This window comes from Schistocerca americana, chromosome 3, assembly GCF_021461395.2.
Source record: "Schistocerca americana isolate TAMUIC-IGC-003095 chromosome 3, iqSchAmer2.1, whole genome shotgun sequence".
In the NCBI taxonomy this organism is placed as follows: Eukaryota; Metazoa; Arthropoda; class Insecta; order Orthoptera; family Acrididae; genus Schistocerca; species Schistocerca americana.
Genome location: NC_060121.1, coordinates 450,319,259 through 450,345,937, shown reverse-complemented (window position 1 = coordinate 450,345,937; position 26,679 = coordinate 450,319,259). Strand labels below are relative to the sequence as shown.

The following is a 26,679-nucleotide window of genomic DNA, read 5'->3' as shown; positions in this document are numbered from 1 at the left end:
CCTCAGCACCTTAGTCACATATAATGGGCCACAGTTTACGGCAGCTGCCTTCTGGCAATTCTGCAACTGTGATGACATCAAATATGTCACCAATCCTTAGATTCTTCCTGTCTCCAGCAGCCTTGTCTAACATTTTGTTTGCACTTTACAGTCCAATTGTCAAAGGTGATGAGCCACATCCACATCAGCTCTCAGTGCTTTCCTGACGTCGTACAGAGTATGCCCATCTACACCCCTAGTCCAGCCAAGTTGCTGCATGGATATCCCCATTGGACACTGCTTTACCTTTTGATAGCCCCACCTGTTCAGTTTGAAAAAGCTACATGTTCTTCTTTGGGCACTCCTGCCTGGATGCATACCTTTGTGTGGGCCCCTGGTTGGTTCTGGGGCTCATTTTCAGTTCGGCAAGGCCAGCACTACATTTATGTGCCTACTGTGTGTGGGTTGCTCCACAGGCTTCGGAATCAGTTTCAGATGCCTCTACCATCCAATGAGCTTCAGCACAGTTGCTGCCTCCACGCCATGACTTCCAGTATCTCACCAGGAATGATGGGCATTTGGTCCTTTCAACTTCTCTGTGCCTGGTGGTACCCACGGACTTCCACCCCATTCCCCCACCAGTCAACTCACTGGTACTTCCAGCATCCAGAACTTGGCAAACAGCTTCCACCTCTTCACCTCCTATCTCATGCCAGAGCAACTACGTCCCAGGCGTACCACCTAGGACCTTGTCTGACACCAAACAGCTGTCACCATGCCATCCTCTCCTTGTTGTCCAGGTTGATTTTGACACTATGTGCCAGTTCAAGGGGGGAGGGATCTTGTAATCTTCTTCGTCATATTAATGGTTGATGCCTTACTATTGATATACCTCATTACACCTACATCCAGAAGGGTCACTGTGAGTGGTTAACAGTAGAGTATCTCCGGCTCACAGGTCATATGGACCTGTCAGCAGGCAGATTTAAGGCCAAGTGGCTGCAGTCGCATTTCCACTTCTGTTCACTAACTAATGTGTTCCCCTCCACAGCTGATTGAAGTACTGATGACAGCTCTGTACTATTCTTTGAACTGAGGTTATTTGCTCATGACAACTGGAACTGTTTAGGATCTGAGGATCGTGACATCAAACTACCCTATTAATTTCTACTTCAGCAGACTGTGATGCTATTTTTACCAAGAGTTAGAATTCGCCCTTAAGTGTGAAAGGTTTCCACCACCATAATTGAAGTTGTCATCTTGAAACATTCATAGCACAGTACACATTTTGAACTACGCATCATTTATTCTGTGTTTCAGTGTTTTCAAAAAAGTTTTAACAACTGACGCTTTGTGATCTAAATTGAGAACTACAATAATACTGATGTGAAAAAATAATATTTTGCCTATATAAAAGGACACTTTTGAACTGCTACAATATAGCAGGTTCTTCCACCAAGTAGTTCACTAATTCAATAATTTTCTGCTCTGTGAGACTGTCCTTTCTATCTTCATTTCTACCAGACTATACTTTCTTTTTTCAGTTTGTTATATTTACTACCTTCCTTCAGATCATCCACAAGCTGAATTCTTTGTCTCTTGGAGTTTTCATTTTCCCTTTACGTATCCTCAAATAGCTGCTTCAATCAGTAATGAAGAGTATGTAGTTTATTTTGTTCTGTAGTTTTACAATTGATATCATGAGGCCAAGACTGGGTATATGTCTGGCCATGTTTATGGTGGTAAACATAGACATAAATATAATCATGTATGACAGTTGTGTATAGCTACACCTTAATCCATCAACTTGTACAGTATATAAAATGTTTATATACTAGATCTACAACTTTGCTTCCAACATTTTTCTCGAAGTTCGGGGCTTTATTGTGAAAAACTTAAAAAAATTATGATTCATAGTATTTCCCATCGCTGGCCACTACATCTTTCGGATAGCATATGAATCCCATGGTGGAAGAACTGGGGACCCAAGAATCGATTCAATTTTGCACTTGTTCATATGATCGGAAGTGCTGGTCAGCCAGACTGTATGCCACTGATCGAAAAAGATGGTAGTCAGAGAGAGCAACATATGGAGAATACGACGAGAGGGACAGGACTTCTCATTTCAACATTTCTATGTATATTTTGACAGATTTTGCGACATGGGGTCAAGCACTGACCAGCTGCAGAATTACCTTTATGTGTCCATCGCTGTATTGTGACCGTTTGTGTTTCAGTGCTGGGCTCTAACGCATCAATTGCTTTCGATAATGATGTCCTGTGACTATCTTCACCTATTTCATTAGCTACAAAAACATTCTGTCTTCCACCACCGTGCCGGTCTTCAACATCAAAGTCCCTGTTCTTAAGGCATTGAAAACATTCTCTGCACATTCTTCCACTAATAGTTCCCTCACCATTGGTCTTACTCAGCATTTTAAGAGCCACAGCTGCAGATTTCTTCATGTTAAAGCAGAAGATTAAAACTTCCAGCAAATTGCGAGAAATGGGTACGTAAGTTAACATACTTAGTCAAGAATGATGCAATCACAAATTGACTAACATTTTTATGGCATTATGTTTACAGATGTCTAAGCTTTTGTATTACACCTATGACCAACCACCCAAACCCCACTTGCCACTACTGTCGTCTATTGCAAAACGGCAGAAGCAAAGTTGTAGACCTAATAGAAATCAATACTTTTATGCTCTTGCATATGTGCGTGCATGTGTGTGTGTGTGTGTGTGTGTGTGTGTGTGTGTGTGTGTGTGAGAGAGAGAGAGAGAGAGAGAGAGAGAGAGAGAGAGAGAGAGAGAGAGAGAGAGAGAGAGAGAGAGAGGGATATCAGTGCTCTGTGTGTATGTACATATTCCACGTTTTTATAAGGAAATGTGGGACAAATATGGTTGTCAGTACAGTACCTTTATTTCCAAGTGTATGCCTCCAGTCCACTATCTGACAAAATTTGTCTATTTGTGTGCTATCATTTTTCAGCAAGAGCACATGCACCACTTTCTGTTTTACTTACTATGTTTTATGAGGAGATGCTTTTAAAAGTTAATGTTGGAAGCTCTGAATATACTCTGACCTATATAGTAATGCAATTATTTGATATTGCACACTCCAAAGTAAAGTTACAAGTCATTTGATTTCAACTCCCAGGAACTTCTAGAACATATCTTGAAACTGTTGTCGATCACAACATGTGATTCATTTATGTTACTAAAAGTGTCTGTGTTTAATTCACTGCCATGCATTTTTCAGTGCATTCAGTCACTTGAGTGAATCAAGTATTGTAATGTATCCCACTTTAGCCACATTTGAGCAGTTATTTACACACACACACACACACACACACACACGATTTAATAATTTTCACATTACATGGATCAGACCTGTACACCCCACTGATATTTCTTTCATAATTAATGTGGCTGATTTTGTTTTCTGCTCTCTCTCTCTGTCATGTGGCAGCTCACCACCAGGTGCAAGTCTTTAGCGGACGCCATTTAGGTGATTTGCATGTCGCTGACAACGAAATGATGATAAGGACAACACAACACCCTAAGCAAAGAAAATCCCCAACCTGGGCAGGAATCAAGACTGGGATCCTTCAGCTGGCTCAAGCCACACTGACCCCACAGCTACCAAGGTGGGCATTTAAGGTGCTGATAAATCATATATCAACAATTTTCATAGTCAGTTTGCTAAAGTTGGCTGAAATCTGAAATGTTTAGATGAGATACACTCCATTACCTAATAATAAAAAAGTTAAAAATAAAATATATGAAGCTCTTTATTTGCATTCCTAGAACAAACAAGCAGAGAGTCAGCAGAAACATTTATGAATTCCAGCATAGATAAACCTAAAATATGAATCCAGGCACAGTGACTAGTATTCCAGGATGTTTTTCAAAAACTGTGAGGTCAAAAAGCATCTTCTCCAACAGCTACCAGTGCTGCCAGGACTCTCTTACGTGGCTCTCATATAGAGAGTTTGATGGAACAGTGTACAATTAATAGTATACAACACTATGGCTCTTTCCAGAATGTTCTCTTCATATTTGACAAGGAGTAGGTGAGAATTAGAACTTTTTTTGCTCGGTGTTTTATTCAGTATTTCTCTTTGCTTTTAATTTCACAATAAAACGTGGTTAATAAATTACAAAAAAAGATCTATTATAATAAATAGATGCACCAATACAACAGTTTTCCCTAATCAGTGAAATCTGTTTATAGTATGGAAATGTTTAATGTCTTCACACATTGTGGAAGATTTGGAATGACTAAAACACAACTATAGTCCATTTACACCCACACAAATGAATATAATTACTGAAGTTTCACAGCCAACACTAAAAATTTTCAGAATTTTCAATCATACTGGAAGAATATTGATTATAAAAATATACTAGTGTTTTCAAGAATGAGAAACAATACCACATATGTCACATCCAGCTTTTGACAATTGCTTCCTATTCACATTTCTGTCTAGGTTTTGGGTACATTTAGCGAAATCAGTAAATGAACAGTTCAGATTTTGCAGCTTCTCCTTGATGTATATTTTTGCAGCAATGTCTGTGCAATGTTCCTGTAGCGCTTCATATTTTCCCACTCATATGGCCTTCTCCATAAAGTCTGATTTGGACTGATATCTTTACGATGTTTCACACCTGGAGTGTGTACGAGGAATGCACCGTCAAGTATTACGAAGTTATACTGCATCAGGCACATTTCAGCCATCTGTCAACAGTAGATAAAACATCAGAAGTACAAAGGAAATCAATCTTTATATAATGCAATAAATACAGTGTATCTGCTGCAGATTCCCTCTCTCTCTCTCTATCTCTCTCTCTCCCCCCCCCCCCCCCCCCCCCCCACACACACACACACAGGGCAACATTCAGAAACCGTAAGTCATTAATTACAAAATATTCTCAGTTGAAACATACTGCTGTCATGCATAATAATGCCAAACAAATGACATCTCATGTTTCTTCAGTCTCACCGTGATGTGCATGGCAGAGGGTACATCCCATTAGTAGGGAGGACATAGCATACCGTATTTACTCGAATCTAACCCGCACTTTTTTCCAGTTTTGTAATCCAAAAAACTGCCTGCGGCTTAGAATCGAGTGCAAAGTAAGCGGAAGTTCTGTAAAATGTTGGTAGGTGCCGCCACAATCAACTTCTGTCGTTGAATATATGTAGCGCTACACAGGCATTCTTTGCAGGCACAAAGATAAATACTGGCGCCAAAACCTCTGTGTCAGTAAATAAATTAAGGTGGAAGACGAGTTTTTTTTCTCTGCTCCGAGTTTCCACCACTGCGTTTTCATACATTACCCAACGAAGTAAATACAAATTCCGTATTGTTCATCTACGAATGTAGCAGCCTTTCAATGTACTACGAAAATCCGACTGGCAAGACTGTTTGGGATGTTTGTCAATATGGCCAACTCCACGTTCTGAATTTTTTCCTACCTGTGAGAAGAGATGGTTGCTAATAGGAACTTTTATGAACTGTGAATCACATGCAGTATTCTCGTAACCATAAGAATAATACGAATATAAACATTTTGTCATGTATTGTTTCGTGTTTTGCTGGTATCTCATTTAAATCCTGTCTGCCTAATAAACTACGAAACTAGAGTGAGACAACAGCAAACGCGGAAGAATATACATATCATGTCATGCTTATATTTGTATTATTCTTATGCCTAATAGTGATACAGTCAGAAATGAAGCACGTCAATTGACTAGATTTTTAAATCTAAGATGACTTTAATTTCTGTGCAGAATGTTATGTACTAAAGAGGCGTCTGCAAAGATTTTCAAACGGAGAAAAATTTTCGCTAAACTCTCATTCAGAACTTCTATCATACACAGTATATTATTTGGTTCTTCTTGATCATTATCAAATAAAGCAGCAGTGTAAGTAACAACAAATAGCAGTCTCTTGCCATTGTTTCGCTAATGAGACCATTCCTTTTTTTTTTAAAATTGGAAGTGGTGGTGGCGTGCACAAATGCAAGCCATGCTGCGAGCGGCAACAGGTCGTAAACACTCATTATCAAGAATGCGACAAACAATGCATGACACAGTACAGTAATGCATTTTCAGCTTAGAGTGACGTAAACACCTATAAGAAAGGGAACGGCACTTATCAGATCAAAGAAAAATATGCAATAATCGATTCAAACCAGACGAAGCATGTGAAAAAGGAAGGGTACCCGTATAAATACGGACGGAGCGCCTGACACATAGCTATGGCTACCTGGTAAAGCTTAACTACTAAGCTTACAACTCAAACCAAACTACTGTAGCTGTATCGTCATTCATTCGACCTAAATTGTGTCTCATATTACAATGGACCAACTTTGTTTAGATTTGGAGGTGCGGCCTAAAACTATTCTCTCCCCTTGAATTTCGAGTCTCAAATTTCAGGTGCGGTTTAGATTCAGGAAATTTTTTTTCCCTTGATTTCGAGTCTCATTTTTCAGGTGCGGCTTAGATTCCAGTGCGGCTTAGATTCGAGAAAATACGGTATTATCTTGGATGGAATGTCATTGTCAGACTTTTCTTCCTGTTCCATTTACATATGGAGCATTGGAAGAATGACAGTTTGAATGCTTCTGTATGCAGTAATTATTCTAATCTTATCTTCCTGATCCCTATGTGAGTGATGTGTAGGGGGTTGTAATATATTCCTAGAGTAATCATTTAAAGCTGGTTCTTGAAACTTTGTTAATAGACTTTCTTGGGATAGTTTATATCTATCTCCAAGAGTCTTACAGTTCAGTTCCTTCAGTATCTCTGAGACACTCTCCCAAGGATTGAACAAACCTGTGACCATTGTGCTGCCCTTCTCTGTATAAGTTCAACATCCGCTGTTAGTCCTATCTGGTACAGGTCCCACACACTTGAGCAGTATTCTAGAACTAATAGCACAAGTGATGTGTAAGAATCTCCTTTGTAGATTGATTGCACTTCTCCAGTATTCTACCAACAAACTGAAGTCTACCACCAACTTTATCAATGTCATGATTCATTTCACAACCCTACAAAGTGTTACACCCAGGCATTTGTATGAGTTGGCCAATTCCAACAATGACTCATATTATAGTCATAGGATACTAAACTCATGCTCATTAATTAAGGATAATGCTGATACATGGTGAAACAATGCTCTGGTGGGCAGTTTGAGGGTTTAAATCACCTCAAGGTATGACCATACGGTGCATTTGACCTGCAGTCGTCGCACGGTGTCACTGGCAGCAGTACACATACGCATAAGTGTTTCGGCGCATGTCAGTGTATGGTGCAGCAAGTAAGTGTGCGGACGTTTTCAGATGTGCTAATGGTGACTGTGTGTTGAAAATGGCTCAAAGAACACATATTGATGACGTTATGAGGGGTAGAATACTAGGGCGACTGGAGCCTGGTCAAACACAGCAGGTCATAGCAAGGGCCCTCCATGTACCACAAAGTGTGATCTCGGGATTATGGCAATGATTCCAGCAGACAGGAAATGTGTCCAGGTGCTACAGTATGGGGCATCCACAGAGTACAACACCACAAGGAGACCGATATCCAACCATCAGTACCCACAGACGGCCACAGAGTACTGCAGGTAGCCTTGCTCGGAACCTTACCGCAGCCAGTGGAACAGTTGTCTCCAGACACATAGTCTTCAGACAACTGAACAGACATGTTTTATTTGCCCAAAGACCTGCTAGGTGCATTGCTACGTGCATTCCACTGACCCCTGGTCACAGGAGAGCCTGTAAAGCTTGGTGTCAAGAACACAGTACAAGGTCATTGGAACAGTGCTCCCTGGTTATGTTCACAGATGAGTCCAGGTACAGTGTGAACAGTGATTCTTGCTGGGTTTTCATCTGTTGTGAATCAGGAACCGGATACCAACCTCTTAATGTCCTTGAAAGAGACCTGTATGGAGGTCGTGGTTTGATGGTGTGGGGTGAGATTATGATTGGTGCACGTACACCCCTGCATGTCTTTGGCAGAGGAACTGTAAGATGTCAGGTGTATTGGGACATCATTTTGCACCAGTACGTCTGCCTTTTCAGGGGTGCAGTGTGTCCCAAACCCCATCGAGCACATCTGGGATGCTCTCAGTTCACATATCGCTGCACGTCTTCAAACCCCTAGAACACTTCAGGAGCTCCAACAGGCACGCTGCAAGGATGGGAGGCTATACCCCAGCAGCTGCTCGACCACCTGATCCAGAGTATGCCAACCTGTTGTGCGACCTCTGTACGTGTGCATGGTGATCATATCCCATATTGATGTCAGGGTACATGCACAGGAAACAGTGGCGTTTTGTAGCACATGTGTTTCGGGACGGTTTTCTCAACTTATCACCAATACTGTGGACTTACAGATCTGTGTTGTGTGTGTTCCCTATGCAATTAGTGCCAGTTTTGTGTAGTGCCACATTGTGTGGCACCACGTTCTGCAGTTATCCTTACTTTATTCTTTTTTGTCTTGTGAAGTGTAAAATTTTACATTTCTGAACATTTAAAGCAAACTGCCAATCTCTGAACCACTTTGAAATCATACCATTATTCGACCGAATTTTTATGCAGCTTCTTTCAGAGAGAAGTTCATTATAGATAACTACATCATCTGTAATAAGCCTGATTTTACTATTAATATTGTCTGCAAGGTTATTAATGCACAACATGAACAGCAAGTGTCCCAACACCCAAAGTTACTTTTCATCCAATATAACATGCTATTTTGAAATAAAGAAATACGGCATCTACCTGACTGCCTTGATCCAAAGCTTTAAGTATGCCATATGAGGAAAGTGCAAGTAGGATTTCACGTGATCGATGTTTTTGAAATCCATGCTGGCTGGCACTGAGGAGGTCATTCTGTTCAAGATACCTCATTATGTATGAGCTCAGAATATGTTCTAAGATTCTACAACAAATTGATGACAAGGATATTGGACGGCAATTTTATAGACCACTTCTAATACCCTTCTTGTAGATGGGTGTGACCTGTGCCCTTTTCCAAGAACTGGGCACATTTTTTTGTTCAAGGGATCTACAATAGATTTTAGTTAGAAGAGGGGCTAACTCCGCCACAAATTCAGTATAGAATCTGACAGGGATTCCATCTGGCTGTGGATTTTTGTTCAATTTTTAACTGTTTCAGCTGTTTCTCAACACCACTGACACTAATACTTATCTCATTCATCTTTTCAGTGGTAAGAGGCTTAAACTGGGCAGTTCTCTTGGGTTTTCCTTTGTAAAGGAACATTTGAAGTGGAGTTAAGCATCTCAGCTTTTACTTTGCTACCCTCAATTTCAGTTCCTGTCTCATTCACTAGGGAATGGACACTAACTTTGGTGCCACTAACAGCCTTTACATATGACAAGAATTTCTTTGGATTCTGTGAAAGATCACTTGACAATATTCTGCTACAGTAGTTACTGAAGACATCATGCACTGCTCTGTTGACAGCCAAACGCGTTTCATTCAGCATCTCTCTACCTACAGACCTACACTTTGTTTTATGCCTATTACACAGTAACCTCTGTTTCTTTAGAAGTTTCTGTATATCGTGGAGGTTCCTTCCCATTATCAACTGTTCTACCGGGTAATATCTACCCAGTGCATAGTCAATTATTCTTTTAAACTTGAGCCTGAGTTCCTCTACATGCTCCTGCCCTGTGCTGAAAGTTTCAAGTTCTTCACCGAGATATGACACTACTGATTTTTTATCTAGTTTACTGAACATGTATATCTTTATGCTTGTTTTAGTTGTTCTTTGTACTTTGGAAACCAGTATTACCACAACCATATCATGGTCACCAGTACCAGTTTCGATGTGGGCATCCTCAAAGAGGTCAGGTCTACTAGCTGTCATGACATTCAATGTATTTCCATCATGAGAGGGGTTCCTAACAATCTGTTTTAGGTAGTTTCCGAGAAGGCACTTAGTAAAGTTTCACAGGATGTCTCATTGTGCCTACCACTAACAAAACTGTAATTTTCCCAGTTGATTGTTGGATGATTAAGGTCTCTACCGATGATTACAGTAACATTAGGGAACTTGCGTACAAGAGAGCTGAGTTTTTCTCTGAAGTTTTTGGTTACATCAGGAGATGGGTCTGGTGGGTGATAGAAGGATCAAATTATCATTTTATGTCCACCCTTGATACTGAATCTTGCCCAAAAAACCTCATATGCAGCTTCAATTTCTACCTCAGTGGATTAGAATTTCTTGTCTACTGCAACAAATACACCACCTCCATTCCCCATTTGACTATCCTTTTGATATACACTTTAATTTTCTCCAAAAATCTCACTGCTATCAATTTCAACTAGCTTTCTGTACCTAGTTTTATGTAAGCTTCACTGCTTTTCATGAGAATGTTAATCTCTGGCACCATGTTGCGAATGCTTCAGCACTTTACCATTAGGATTTTAATACTCTTACCTGTGGCAGCCATTTCTTTTGATCTTACGCTGATATTTTTGAGTTTCCTACAGCTATCATTATCTGGATTGGATGGAGAGTTGCCTAATCTAAGAAAAAAAAAGAACCCTTGTGTGGATCCCTCACACTGTCAGCTAACTGAACACCCTCTGACATGTAGTGCAGACATGACAATTTAGGATCACCCAACAGTTCTCAACACTAAGATGCATGTGACAGCTAGCTTGTCACAGAACTTTCGAAAGCTCTATTCAGTCCTTCCACTTGACTGAGAACCAAAGGGCCATGATCGGTTCTGGAAACAATGTTGCAAATATTATCTTCTCTGCAATAATTCATCTCAGGTCAGCAGATAGTCATAATTATGATCCAAAATACTAATCTATATTACAGCTGTGTTACAGTTTTTGAGACATAACATACTGTGATGGTCCAATAGCTTTCTGCTAACGAAACTACACTACTGGCCATTAAAATTGCTACACCAAGAAGAAATGCAGATGATACAGGGGTATTCATTGGACAAATATATTATACTAGAACTGACATGCGATTACATTTTCATGCAATTTGGGTGCATAATCATGAAAAATCAGTACCCAGAACAACCACCTCTGGCCATAATAGCGGTCTTGATATGCCTGGGCATTGAGTCAAACAGAGCTTGGATGGCACGTACAGGTACACAGTTCATCAACAGTAGTGACTGGCATATTGTAATGAGCCAGCTGTTCGGCCACCATTGACCAGACGTTTTCAGTTGGTGAGAGATCGGGAGAATGTGCTGGCCAGGGCAGCAGTCGAACATTTTCTGTATCCAGAAAGTCCCGTACAGGACCTGCAACATGCGGTCATGTATTATCCTGCTGAAATGTAGGATTTCGCAGGGATCGAATGAAGGGTAGAGCCACGGGTCGTAACACATCTGAAATGTAACGTCCACTGTTCAAAGTGCCGTCAATGCGAACAAGAGGTGGCCGAGACGTGTAACCAATGGCACCCCATACCATCACACCGGGCGATGACGAATACACGCTTCCAATGTGCGTTCACCGCGATGTCGCCAAACACGGATGCGACCATCATGATGCTGCAAACAGAACCTGAATTCATCCGAAAAAATGACGTTTTGCCATTCGTGCACCCAGGTTCATCGTAGAGCACACCATCACAGGTGCTCCTGTCTGTGATGCAGCATCAAGGGTAACTGCAGCTATGGTCTCTGAGCTGATAGTCCATGATGCTGCAACCATCGTCGAACTGTTCGTGCAGATGGTTGTTGTCTTGCAAATGTCCCCATCTGTTGACTCAGGGATCGAGACGTGGCTGCACGATCCGTTACAGCTACGCGGATAAGATGACTGTCATCTTGACTGATAGTGATACAAGGCCATTGGGATCCAGCACAGTGTTCCATATTATCCTCCTGAACCCACCGATTCCATATTCTGCTAATAGTCATTGAATCTTTACCAACGCGAGCAGCAATGTCGCGATACGATAAAACGCAATCGTGATGGGCTACAATCTGACCTTTATCAAAGTCGGAAATGTGATGGTACACAATTCTCCTCCATACACGAGACATCACAACAACCTTTCACCAGGCAACACCGGTCAACTGCTGTTTGTGTATGAAAAATCGGTTGGAAACTTTCCTCATGTCAGCACGTTGTAGGTGTCGCCACCAGCGCCAATTCTCTGAAAAGCTAATCATTTGCATATCACAGCATCTTCTTCCTGTCGGTTAAATTTCATGTCTGTAGCATGTCATCTTCATGGTGTAGCAGTTTTAATGGACAGTAATGTATGACACAGAAACCAACTCAGCACAGGAAAAATTATGAAGTGAGGTGATGCTATTTCTCTTGTGCCAGACATCCTAAGATAAATCATAGGCATCGGAATAGTAGCCACCACATCAGAAACAAGGGCAAGCCTGAGGTTCCGCCCATTCTTCAGGCAACATTAGTCTGGTTGGAGTCCAGGCAGTGAATACTCATAGCTGCTTGCAGCATGTTAAGAAGACCACTTAGCCACTCATTGAAATATTGTACATAAGAATGGAAACAACAGCTCAGCTAAACACCTGAAAGCACACCTTAAAGCAAACACCTCGAGAAAACCTGAGAATGGTTACAGAATGTTATCAGAGGAAGATGATTCCCCAAATCTTAAACAATGCTGTAATTGTTCTACTTCACATGTAAGGGGAAAGACAAAGCATATTTAAAAAAAAAACTACACATCTCTATACTAAAGAATTTATACATCAGTGTCACAACTTGCATTAGACTTCATCAGGATAGTGAGGAATTCGAAGATTGAAGTCAGACACATACAAGGGATATCCAGAAAGTAAAACTGCAAGGTCCATACATCTACCAGGAAATTGAGTTTTTAACAGTATATGGTAGTGTGCACTGAAATGAACAAATGGTAATGGTCATCAGTAACATTGCAACTCTCACTGTGATGACAGGTAAAGATGAGCACTACTCTGGATCCACTGACAAGTGTGAAGTGTGCACTGTGAGCTGCCTGAATGCCAAGGGCATCAGTACCACCACAAATTGCTGCAAAAACATGTCATAGTATGGGGAGGAGGGTACGTCACAGCAACAGAACTTTCACGAAACAGAAATTCACAATGAAGAGAGAAGTGGACGCCAATCCATGGTGGCTGATGAACTAATGCAAAACCTAAATGAGCATATTCATTGTAATCACTGTGTGACCACTCATCACCTGCACTAACTGTGCCCTGAAATTTCTCGAACCGTTGTTCATGAAATCATGAATGATTGATTAGGGTACCACAAGTTGTGTGTGCATGATGGGTTCTGAAGATGATTACACCAGAACACAAAATCAACAGAGCCAAGGCTGTGTAAGAGTTTCTTGATCATTTTGCAAGTGACTGAGAGACTTTTATTGACTCCATAGTCATAGGTGATGAAATGTGGATTTACCATCATATCCCAGAGAACAAGTGACAAACAATGCTGTGGTGCCACACTCATTTTCCTATAACGAAAAAATTCAAAACCCAGTAACCAGCTCGAAAAGTCATGGTAACCATTTTCTGGGACAGAAAATGGGTTCTGCTTATCAAATTCTTGCTGAGAGGTGAAATAATCAACTGTGCAAGGTACTGAGAACCCCAAGGAACTCTGCAGAGCTATAAGAACCCATGTTTCGGAATGCATCCTTCATGACAATGCTAGTCTGCACTCCACTTAAGGACCACAAGAGTTGTTGACCACATTTGGCTAGACATTTTTTCCACCAGCTCACTCAAGTCCCAATCTCACACCTAGCAACTATCATTTGTTTCCAGAATGAAATTTTACCTCTGCAGCGGAGTGTGCACTGATATGAAACTTTCTGGAAAATTAAAGCTGTGTGCTGAACTGAGACTCTAACTCGGGACCAACGCCTTTCACAGCCAAGTGCTCTACTGATTGAGCTACCCAAGCACAACTTAGGACCTGACGGGTGCTTGGATAGCTCAGTCAGTAGAGCACTTGTCCATGAAAGGCAAAGGTCCCGAGTTCAAGTCTCAGTCTGGGACACAGTTTTAATCTGTCAGGAAGGTTCAAATTATTTGTTTCCTAAGTTGAAGAAATATATGGGTGGAAAACACTTTTCTGATGATTAGGAGGTGAAAATCAAAGTGGGGAAGTGGTTTAAGGAGTTGGTGGGAAATGTCTGTGATGCAGATATTAGCAAACTCATCCCATGGTTGACAAATTTCACTAACTTAAATGGAGATTATGTGGAAAAATTATGTAATACCTATGCTACTGTTCCTGTGTGTCTCTATGAAATATATGCATTTGTGTTTGTATAAAAAATCTTGTAACCTTACTTTCCGGACATCTGTTGTAGGTTCATTATCACCAGTGCTACTCTTAGCAGCCCGAGAAGATATTTTCTGATTCTTAAATGGCAAAAACAAAGAAAAAATACATGATAATGGATTATATCTGAACCATCTTTATTTTGTGAATGACTGTTCTGTTTGCCTCTAGTACAGACAAATTCCAATAACGGAAGGAAGAATATTATAGAGGAAGCTCATTATTAGTCCTCAAACTCAATTATAACAAGAGCAAAAAAGACTGTACTCAGCATACTGAAAAGAAAACAGTACAAATTGACAATGAAGTCACAAAATTGATTCCAGAATGTTTGTACTTAGGGAAACTGAAGGAACAGCAAAAGAAATAAGCACAAGAGCAAAAATGGTCTGTAATGCTTTTTGTAAACAAAACAAAGTTCTTGAAGTGAGAGTTCAAATGCGCCTGAAAGTTAGAATCAGTATGTGTTACCAGTTTTGGTATATGGTTGTGAGACAAGATTATTCATAAACTGGAGGCTGCTCATTAAGGAACAGAGAGATGCATGTTGGGAATTAATAAGTAAGACAAGGAAACAAGCAAATATGTCAGGGAACACTAAGGTGTGGAAGATGTAAGTATAGCTGTGTCAACATGAACTGGAAATGAATGGGATATGTGGCCAAGTAAATGGATGGTAGATAAAGCAAAGCAGTTATTTGTTCTATTCCAAGACATAAGAATAGGTCCAGATGATTATCAGATGGAAGGTAGATGGCATTAGAAAACATGGACATATGTTTTTGAAGAAGAAGAAGCAGAAGATGATGATGATGAAGAACTTACACATGAATAGAAAAAAATACTTAGACCAGTGTAGTGTACAAACAGCATGTTACTTTAGTTCCTGATGGACTGTACAGTATATACCATACAGTCACATGACACATACCAAAATGTGCAACTACAATCTAACTAGAATTACTTGTTACGTAGTTAATGTGTGGTATATAACACTACAGTCTTTCCACAATGCTCATCCTTTGATCCCAGTGATTTCTGTCACATCATACCATTTTATTCATTTTGTTTTGAAGTACCAAAGCCTTTAGCATGAAACCTCTGATGCTATGAGAGCTGTGATTCAAGGCTTTTGCAGAATCGGTGTTTCATGCTAAAGGCACTGGTACCTCAAAACTAAATTAATAAAACTGTGAGTTGTAGCACAAACCAATGGGCTCAAAGGGTTAAGATTCAGTCAAACAGGCAATTAACTGCTAATGTGGACAGCTTGTGTTGTTGTCAAATGTAATCAGTAATTGTCAAAGAAATTGTGTATTTTTTGTTGTGGTTCACTGGAAATGTGGGACAGTTTGTGTGTAGTTTGATGGGAGAAACAATTTCAAGATGTGAATTGTCAACTAACAATTTATTTTAGTCATACTGTAAATATATCATCACCCACAGCGAGACAGAATAATCAATCAAACAAGAGTTTAACTTATTTCTCATAGAATAAATAGTATATACTGCAGCAGCTTTTAAGTACTATCATGTGAGAAAGAAAAGGAACAAATCTGGCATAAGTAATTATTTACAGTCACAGACATTATTAAGAAAAAGCTGTTGTATTACCTTGGCATGACATAATATTTTATTCTTACTGCATTTTGTAAAAAGTAGCCAAAGTCAGCTTGATGCTCACAATATGGTGACAGTACTTCAAAAAGTTTAGAGACCACTCACTTAACGTAAATGACATAATAATCAAAATACAGACAGTTTTCCCATTAATACAACTTTTGCACAAAGCAAACATTTTAAGGATGTATTTGAGAGCTCCTGCATCAGAAAACTAAAAAGACTGCAGCCAGTACATAAGAGATTTTATGATTAAGTTGGCAGTGGAAATGTGTAGCTTTTTTTACACCTGTAATTGCCAATATGTACTTCACTTTGTAAAAAACACCAACTTTAATTTTCTCTAACCAATTTAAATTGTCAAACAATGGAAATTCCAGGTTGGAATATCAACAATATTATGAAAAGCATACACTGCTACACACCATAAAAGTGACATGTTGATTTGCAGAAAGGAAAACACACATACATTCATGCAAACAGGCACACCTCACACACACACACACAACTGCTCTCTGTGGCCAGACAAGTCTGACCAGATTGGCTGGATATAGCAGTCGTGTGTGTGAGGTGTGCCTGCTGGTGAATGCATGTGTGTGTGTTTCCTTCTTGTCTGAAGAAGGCTCTGGCCAAAATCTCAGTGTGCCTGTCTGCATTTCAACGTGTCAGCTTTATGGTTGGTAACAGATTATAACACTTGATACACTGAAATGAATACTCATGCAGTTATCCATTCATTGTTTCATACTGAATGAAAGCAGCAGCACATTACAAAAGAATCAACATAATGTTGTTATGAACATCTTACTTCTGGAACATGTTGTCTTTGTATGATAAAATTATAGCACTTAAGTGATACTTTCCTCACACTCAGGGTTATTTACCCACCTGGTACTCTGACATGCCACCTGTAAATGTTCAAAGTACACCACTGGTAAAAAATAAGTTCCTCTCTAGTGTTAACTTGTAGCAACCACTGAACTTTGGAGCAGAAATTAATATTCTAATGAGCAACATCTGTCTGTTACTACCTGAGTCATTTTGTCTTGCTGACCTTCCCATGTCAGTATCTCACTATAAAGCGGTTCACTGTTGGTTCCAATGTAGATGGGTTCCCAGCGATGATATGGATATTCACGATGCACGATGAGGAATGGCTGTGACACAAATAAATGCTTCAAACATGTGTTCCATTGTATTCAGAATTGAAAGTTTAATACAAAATAAAAATGTTATGTGATAGACCATATTGCACATTACCAGTATGTACCAATTCTAATGGAAATAAGTAAATGCACTGTACAATTCAACAATGAAAAACAAATTTAATAGTAGAAATTACAGGAAAACAAAGTGTCTGGCAAGTACTCAATTTTAGGAGGTGATTTCGTAATAATGTTGACAAAAACAAACTGAATGTTCTTTCATCAGGGAGGAAAGAGGAATTGGTTTGGGGAAGGTTGGTGTTGGAGAGGGGACGTTGAGAAGGTTACTCAGACTGTTAGTTGAGAGGAACCCACCTGGAGGGAGGAGAAACTGAGGTGCCCTCATCCCCAGAACAGGCATGTCCCTCTCAAACTGAGGCCTTAGTGGTCTTCTCCAATTTACTACCTTCCCTGTCTAATCCATCTCTCTTTCCTGAAGAAGCATTCAGTTCCAAAAGCCTTTCCTGAAGAAGCATTCAGTTTCAAAAGCTAGAATTAATATTTTCTACAGTGTTTCCACTGGCAGTACTAAGAACTTTGGCTTCTAAAGGAAAGTACTAGCCACACATTCTGTCTCCTTGTTATTTTAAGTTCTTTGAATTGGCTTCCTGTTTCACACAAGAGCTAGTGATTGCATGTACTGGGAGTCTGCACATTCCCCTTTTTGCTGAGAGCAAGCTGGAGAGATATGAATGAAACTTGAGCTTCCGAAACAAAAATTACTTCTTTTGATTATAGGTAATAATATTACAAAAGGTGCATTTAAGTGACACTTTTCATGAAAGCAATACTAAGTCACTCAGGGCCTTAAATTACAAAATAAGAACAAATGAGAAAAGGAGTCTGAACTATGCACAACACTCATAAAATTAAAAATTTAGAAGCTATCAATATTACTTGTGTTCAGTTTCTCTCCTACTTGGACTGCTGGGAGGCTGTTTCTGCGGCACAAGCTTATGCTCATCTCATATCCTTTCCTTTACCCATATTTTAACTGCTTGAGAAATACCATGTACTACACAAATGATAGATTAACACATTAGAGTGTTGTTAACTCTAAGTGCCTGTGGAACATTGGCACTCTGTACAGATATTGCATTTTTTTCTCGTGTGAAGTGTTATTCAGGCACCATCAATTGCAATGAAACAAAATATTAAATAAGAGTGATCACCTCACAACAACAACAGCTGCAGGTGATATTAAGATAAATAGTTCTTGAACTTCCACAATTTACAAAAAATAAGTTTTACAAATAAATTATTGTGACATGGTAATAATAGCAATAATCAAATTCTCACAGAAAAATTCATCTGTTTATAAATACATAAGCTTTATTTTACAGGAAATATGATTTTCTCTCAATGAGTTTTTACTATAAACTAATAAGCATTACACTGATTGTATCAATAGTGCATAAGTGCAACACAATGATGTAGCATGCAAGCCATCCTAATCCTGTGTCTTACACTGTGTACAATTCCTAAAGCACACTATGATTACTTCCACAAAACATAAAATTAATCATCTTGTATAAACTATGAGTGTAAACCACACACAGTTTTAAAGATCAATTTCCTGCTACTATGATCACAGTGTTGTTTGGCAGGACAGGTATCTTTGACATTTTACTGGCCAGAGGCCTGTGAGCGAAGCTTAGGGTAAGTATGGTCTATATAAATTACAAAATAAATGTTAGTACAACAAAATATAAATGGAAGAAAGATTTTGGCTTGACATCCTGCCAATGATGATATCATTAGGGATGGGGCTCAAGCTCAGATTAAACAAGAATATGTAAGGAAATGGACCATACAATTATTACAGGAATTATCTTGTCATTAATGTTAAGTGGTTTAGGGATGCTAGAGAAAACTTATATACAGATGGTTGAATGGGAATTTAAACCCCAATCATCTAGAATGCAAAGTAAGAGCTTAAAATGTTACAACATCTACATCTGAGTTAAATCCATATACTTGAAAAAAGATATGAATATGTCGTGAATAATGAATAGACCAAGCCTCAAACCAGAATTTCCTGCTTCTTCTGTTCACGAAAAAGAGGTCAAGAGTCTTGATCATGCACAAATTTTCGTTAATAGTGTGTTGTGGATTCCGCTTTCCTAAACCATTCTCACTAATATCACTGCATCTTCATTGATTTCATTTACATCATCCATTCATTTCAGCAAAAGTTGCAAATGGATTTTTGGGTTATTGGTGAGTTGGTGAATTTCAAATCATTAACTAAAATGATATAGGGCAGTTCTTGGAGGAATATAAATAATGGAGGTACTAAAAGTAACCATTGGTTGGAGTAGTTGAGTGTGATGCATAGTGATGCGAAAAAGTGGAATGGGAGGAAGAGATAGGATAGAGCAAAAGGGAGATTGTGGAGAAGAGGGTGTGAGCATAACATGATTGAAATGAGTTCATGGGGACAGTTGTGGGTTGGTGTGGTACAGGGGCTAGGAGATACTGAGACTAGGAGGAGTGCAGGATTACAGTATGAATTGTGAGGACAATTTCCATCTAGATATTCAAAGAAGCTGGTATTGCGGGCATGGGTCCAGATGACATGGAGTATGAAGCAGCCATTGATGTCAAGGATGTTGTGCTTAGAAATGTGTTCTGCTCATGGCCATCGTTTGGCAGTGGCCATTCGTTCAGGTAGTCTGCTGAGCTGTGACGACTTCTTTCACGGATGTTGCGTCAGTCACCGGATAAGATATGCCTGTGATGGACCTAGAGTGGGATATATTTGGTGGGAGCATTATACTCTTCTTGCACCTGGGTTTTCCACAGGGGTAAGGCTTGTGTGGCAAGGGGATGGGAGAAGGTGTGGTATAGGTATGGATTAGGGTATTTTGTGGGTTGGGTGGCTGTTGAAATACCACTTTGGGAGTGATAGGAAGGATTGTATGCAGGACATTCCTCAGTTTCAGGTATGAAAAGCTAGCAAAGGATGTGATCACATTGTTCCAATGCAGGATGATATTCAGCGACAAGGAGTGTGTTGCTTTGTAGCTGGTTCACGGTAGTGGCTGGAAGGTTAGGGGTATACATACATGTGGAAAAAGAAATCTGTTTTTGGCCTATGCTTGTCCCCTGGTCTGCAAACAGATTTCCCATACCATATCCGCACATGCTTCTAAACATCTGATCATCCACAAGAACCAGCTAAAAGCCCGCTCCCCCCCCCCCCCCCCCCCCTAATCCCCCATCTTCTCATCATCACCCCAGACTACAAAAACTGAACCCTATCCTTTCCCAGTGCTACAATTACATATTATTGCACCTGAAAATGAGGAAGCCCATATTCCCAATCCTTCCCAACACTTCCAAACCGGTATTCACCCACCCATCCAGTCTACGAAATTGACAAGTCCATTCCGAAACTGCACCTAATTCCAACACTTGTGACATGGGTCATACTGCTATGGAAGATCCACATATGAGACCTGTCCAATGTAACCATCTAGCACATACCACTCTAGTGTTGTCGCAGGCATATTCTATTGTATCACAGGCAGGGCCTCCTGTGAAAGCAGTCATATCATATATCTGCTTTGCTGTAACTTCTGCACAGCATTTTATGTAGTTATGACCATCAAATAGCTGTCAGCACTGAATGAATGGCCACTGCCAAATTGTGAGGACAAGAAGAATCAAGCACCCAGTAGCAGAACATGATGCTCAAGACAATCATGCCATTTGAATCCTTCCTCTTCTGTACTAGCTCCTTGAATTATGTGGATATGAGAATTGTCCTAGTAGCACTTCCTTCAATCCTGCATTCCTCTTATTCTCCCACTAGGCCCTGTCCTACACCCGCCTCGATCCCTGCCCCCAATACACTCATTCTACATTCACATCTTCTTCTCCAGTGTGGCTCTTCCTTTGATTTCTCTTCCAAGTCCACTTCTCCAAGGCAACATGTATCACACACAATTCCTCCTACATGTGCTGAAGAGTTTACTGGTGTCACAATCTTATCTTGTCAATTTGATACCTCTCCCTCTCAGCTGAAGCCACTGTTCCGATCAACTTTCCTTCCCACTTCCACTCCATATCCTCCTCTGTTCAATCCACCTAACACTAACTCTCACCCCAGTAGAACTGCAGTGCACATACAATGTTGCTGGTCAGGACAATATAGCCGTGCAGGAGCATGTGTCTAGCAATGAAGAAGAATTCACCCGAAATCTTAGCAACATTCCCAGCCTCGTTCATATGCCTGTTGAGTCAATGCCTCCAACTATACAGTCTTTAAAATGGTTCAAATGGCTCTGAGCACTATGGGACTCAACTGCTGAGGTCATTAGTCCCCTAGAACTTAGAACTAGTTAAACCTAACTAACCTAAGGACAGCACAAACATCCATGCCCGAGGCAGGATTCGAACCTGCGACCGTAGCGGTCATGCGGTTCCAGACTGCAGCGCCTTTAACCGCACGGCCACTTCGGCCGGCTATACAGTCTTTACTTTTACTTCTTCCATTAATTACAAATTGAATAAGTAAAAGACCATGCAAATGTGTATTGACACCATTTAATAAACCATAAACTATTTCTTCCTGAACTACTTACGAACAGCAATACAAAAAGATGATTGTCAGATGATTACTTTCATTTGAGGTGAAGACATGCAATGGTACACCAACAGAATGCAACAAACACAATACAGCTGAAAATTAATTCCTTTTAGTTGTGCCCACTCAGCATGTATAGCTCAATCAATATGTCACCCAATTCTCTACACACACACACACACACACACACACACACACACACACACACTAATTTCTCAGATAATTTTCAATTGCTTACACTGGTGTATGAAGTGCATTGTTGCAATATTGTGGAAATGTGGAGCGCCCTTGTGATCACTCACTATGCCTATCTATTTTCTGATATGTGATCTGCTACAGTTTCAGATCTATTTTCTGATGTGTGATCTGCTACAGTTTCAGTCATTCTTCACACTGGGCAATAAGGTACCAAATATGAAAGGAATATGACAACAGTTATTCATATGCTTCATTATTCTGTTTTTACTTAATTTTTAACTATATGAATGACTCCAAAGGAGTGCAGGAATATCAAGAACTGAAATGGTGATAAACAAAATTCTAAGCAGATTGTTAAGTTGGTATGGATGTATGTTGACAATGCCAAAGCAACATTGGCCAAAGAAGATATTTGAATGGGAGCATCTGGGAAAAACATATGGAGAAGACATTCTCATTCTTTGAAGGTCATCAAGAAAATAATGGCAAATTGCAGTTTGCTAGAGAGGAATACCATGAACAGAGTGGTTTGCAGGACATTACTAACTGATTATTGTTATCAATTAATCCTGCATTTAATAATAAAAACATAATATACATGATAAAGTTATAACCCCAAATTATATTAGTGCAGCAGTTTGCCATTCAAAACCTAGAGAGAGCCATATTTACTTTGTTAATGGTGTCAAGAGGGAAACATTATCTTCTCATTACAGTTATAGACCGTATAAAAGCCTCTGTTTCTTTTTTTTAATCAGGAAATATTGTTAAAGATACTGAGTCTCATGATAATAACAGAATAAATTTTCCATGTAATAATCCTGCCTGAATAACAAAAAACAAAAGTTCACTTTATCAGTTTACAACAGGAAGTTTTGGGCTGCAGTTCACACTATAGGATACTAGGAAAATACATTCAATCTATAAAGGAGACTGCTACAAAAACACTTGTTGACCCACTCTAGAATATTCATTCAAGTGTGGGGGCCCTATATCAAACAATGGAAACTCCAGGTAGGAATATCAACAATGTAGGGAAAGATAAGAGAGCTACTTACTGTAAAAAAGGAACATCAACTTGCAGACAGGCACAATTAAAAGACATTTACATGAAGCTTTCGGCCACAGCCTTCATCAGTAAAAGAGTGACACACACCATTCACACACTCAAGCAAATGCACCTCACGCACACACGACTGCGAACTCCAGCATCTCAGGTCAGAATGCCATATCAAACACACTAACAAAGGTTACTGAACATATACAAAGGAGAGCAACACAAGGAGAGTGTCAGAGAAATGCTGAAATACCTGAACTGACACATCCTTGAAGATTGGTGTCAAGTATCATTTAAAAGCCTAATCACAATGTTTCAAGAACCAATATTAAGAGAGGGCTCCAGAAATATTTTACAGCCCCCAATAAACTGTTCCCATAGGGACCACGAAGATAAGGCAAATTTCAGCATGCACAGAAGCATATAAGTAGTCATTCTTACCACACTCAATACACACATGGAGTGGGAGAAAACCTTGATAATTGTATATGAGAAGTTCCCTCTCATACATTTCACAGTGGTTTGCAGATTACAAATGCAGATGTAATTATACTAGAAAAATACGCAAAGTTAGTGTGATTATCTGCTTAGCAACATCCAGGATTCATCTACAGATGAGTGAAAATCCAAGCAACAAAATCCATGCAAATGTTAACTAGTCTCCTTAAGTAGGCTCATTATGTCATTCTGGAAGAAAAAAATATATCAACATATACATGGAAAATGAGCTAGCCATGAGGCACCATTGCTACGAACAACACAGAATATTGATGTAAATCATGGTGTTTGAAAACAGCTTCAGGGTCGAAACTATACAGTAATGAGGAATAATAGGGCATTAGACATTCAGCCAGTTGTGGAAAAATGTTGGCACTCATCAGTCCAGCACTGTCCATAGCATACATCAAGGAGATCCCTCATATCAGGTGCACAGCCTTTTTAAAACCACACAAGGCTACAAAAAATCAGTTGCACATCTTCTAGGAAGTTTGGGGAGGCATGCAAATAAACTTTCTGTAGAGGTTACCATTCAGTCTCTCTCTATGGAGCCTAATGCCAAAATAATTTAAAGTTTTAGGGGTTGTTGTTGTGGTCTTCAGCCCTGAGACTGGTTTGATGCAGCTCTCTATGCTACTCTATCCTGTGCAAGCTTCTTCATCTCCCAGTACCTACTGCAGCCTACATCCTTCTGAATCTGCTTAGTCTATTCATCTCTTGGTCTACCTCTACAATTTTTACCCTCCACGCTGCCCTCCAATACTAAATTGGTGATCCCTTGATGTCTCAGAACATGTCCTACCAACCGATCCCCTCTTCTAGTCAAATTGTGCCACAAATTCCTCTTCTCCCCAATTCTATTCAGTACCTCCTCATTAGTTATGTGATCTACCCATCTAATCTTCAGCATTCTTCCTAAGCACCACATTTCAAAAGCTTCTATTCTCTTCTTGTCTAAACTATTTATTGTCCACGTTTCACTTCCATACATGGCTACACTCCATACAAATACTTTCAGAAACGACTTCCTGTGATTTAAATCTATACCCGATGTTAACAAATTTTTCTTCTTCAGAATCGCTTTCCTTGCCATTGCCAGTCTACATTTTATATCCTTTCTACTTCGACCATCATCAGTTATTTTGCTCCCCAAATAACAATACTCCTTTACTACTTTAAGTGTCTCATTTCCTAATCTAAATCCCACAGCATCGTCCGATTTAATTCGACTGCATTCTATTATTCTCGTTTTGCTTTTGTTGATGTTCATCTTATATCCTCCTTTCAAGACATTGTCTATTCCATTCATGCTCTTCCAAGTCCTTTGCTGTCTCTGACAGAATTACAATGTCATCGGCGAACCTCAAAGTTTTTTTTCTTCTCCATGGATTTTAATACCTACTCCAAACTTTTCTTTTGTTTCCTTTATTGCTTGCTCAATATACAAATTGAATAACATCGGGGATAGGCTACAACCCTGTCTCACTTCCTTTCCAACCACTGCTTCCCTTTCATACCCCTCGAATCTTATAACTGCCATCTACTTTCTGTACAAATTGTAAATAGCCTTTCACTCCCTGTATTTTACCCCTGCCACCTTCAGAATTTGAAAGAGAGTATTCCAGTCAACACTGTCTAAGTCTACAAATGCTATAAACGTAGGTTTACCTTTCCTTAATCTTTCTCCTAAGATATGTCGTAGGGTCAGTATTGCCTCACATGTTCCAACATTTCTACAGAATCCAAACTGGTCTTCCCCGAGGTCGGCTTCTATCAGTTTTTCCATTTGTCTGTAAAGAATTCGCGTTAGTATTTTGCAGCTGTGACTTATTAAACTGATAGTTCGGTAATTTTCACATGTGTCAACACGTGCTTTCTTTGGGATTGGAATTATTATATTCTTCTTGAAGTCTGAGGGTATTTCGCCTGTCTCATACATCTTGCTCACCAGATGGTAGAGTTTTGTCAGGACTGGCTCTCCCAAGGCTGCCAGTAGTTCTAATGGAATGTTGTCTACTCCAGGGGCCTTGTTTCGACTCAGGTCTTTCAGTGCTCTGTCAAACTCTTCACGCAGTATCATATCTCCCATTTCATCTTCATCTACATCCTCTTCCATTTCCATAATATTGTCCTCAAGTACATCATCCTTGTATAGATCCTCTATATACTCCTTCCACCTTCCTGCTTTCCCGTCTTTGCTTAGAACTGGGTTTCCATCAAAGCTCTTGATATTCATGCAAGTGGTTCTCCTTTCTCCAAAGGTCTCTTTAATTCTCCTGTAGGCAGTATCTATCTTACCCCACGTGAGATAAGCCTCTACATCCCTACATTTGTCCTCTAGCCATCCCTGCTTAGCCATTTTGCACTGCCAGGCGATATCATTTTTGAGACGTTTGTAGTCCTTTTTGCCTGCTTCATTTACTGCATTTTTATATTTTCTCCTTTCATCAATTAAATTCAATATTTCTTATGTTACCCAAGGGTTTCTACTAGCCCTCATCTTTTTACCTATTTGATCCTCTGCTGCCTTCACTATTTCATCCCTCAAAGCTACGCATTCTTCTTCTACTGTATTTCTTTCACCCATTCCTGTCAATTGTTCCCTTATGCTCTCCCTGAAACTCTGTACAACCTCTGGTTCTTTCAGTTTATCCAGGTCCCATCTCCTTAAATTCCCACCTTTTTGCAGTTTCTTCAGTTTTAATCTACAGTTCATTACCAATAGATTGTGGTCAGAGTCCACATCTGCCCCTGGAAATGTCTTAAAATTTAAAACCTGGTTCCTAAATCTCTGTCTTACCATTATATAATCTATCTGATACCTTTTAGTATCTCCAGGGTTCTTCCATGCATACAACCTTCTTTCATGATTCTTAAACCAAGTGTTAGCTATGATTAAGTTATGCTCTGCGCAAAATTCTACCAGGCGGCTTCCTCTTTTATTTCTTAGACCTAATCCATATTCACCTACTATGTTTCCTTCTCTCCCTTTTCCTTCTCTTGAATTCCAGTCACCCATGGCTATTCAATTTTCGTCTCCCTTCGCTACCTGAATAATTTCTTTTATCTCATCATACATTTCATCAATTTCTTCGTCATCTGCAGAGCTAGTTGGCATATAAACTTGTACTACTGTAGTAGACATGGGCTTTGTGTCTATCTTGGCCACAGTAATGCGTTCACTATGCTGTTT

General features: G+C 39.7%; 1 protein-coding gene across 3 annotated transcripts in view; it reads right to left on the bottom strand.

The window, feature by feature from the left end:
* Window positions 1-3,778: 3,778 nt before the first annotated feature.
* LOC124605273 (beta-1,4-glucuronyltransferase 1-like) overlaps window positions 3,779-26,679 on the bottom strand; it is a 55,663-nt gene continuing 32,762 nt past the window's right edge. For all 3 annotated transcript variants that reach the window (XM_047136841.1, XM_047136842.1, XM_047136843.1), the window contains exons 2-3: window positions 16,969-17,094; window positions 3,779-4,723 (exon numbers count right to left, since the gene is read on the bottom strand). In XM_047136841.1, the coding sequence (XP_046992797.1) occupies window positions 4,514-4,723; window positions 16,969-17,094 (336 nt within the window). In that variant the 3' untranslated portion in view covers window positions 3,779-4,513. The remainder of the gene's footprint in view (window positions 4,724-16,968; window positions 17,095-26,679) is intronic.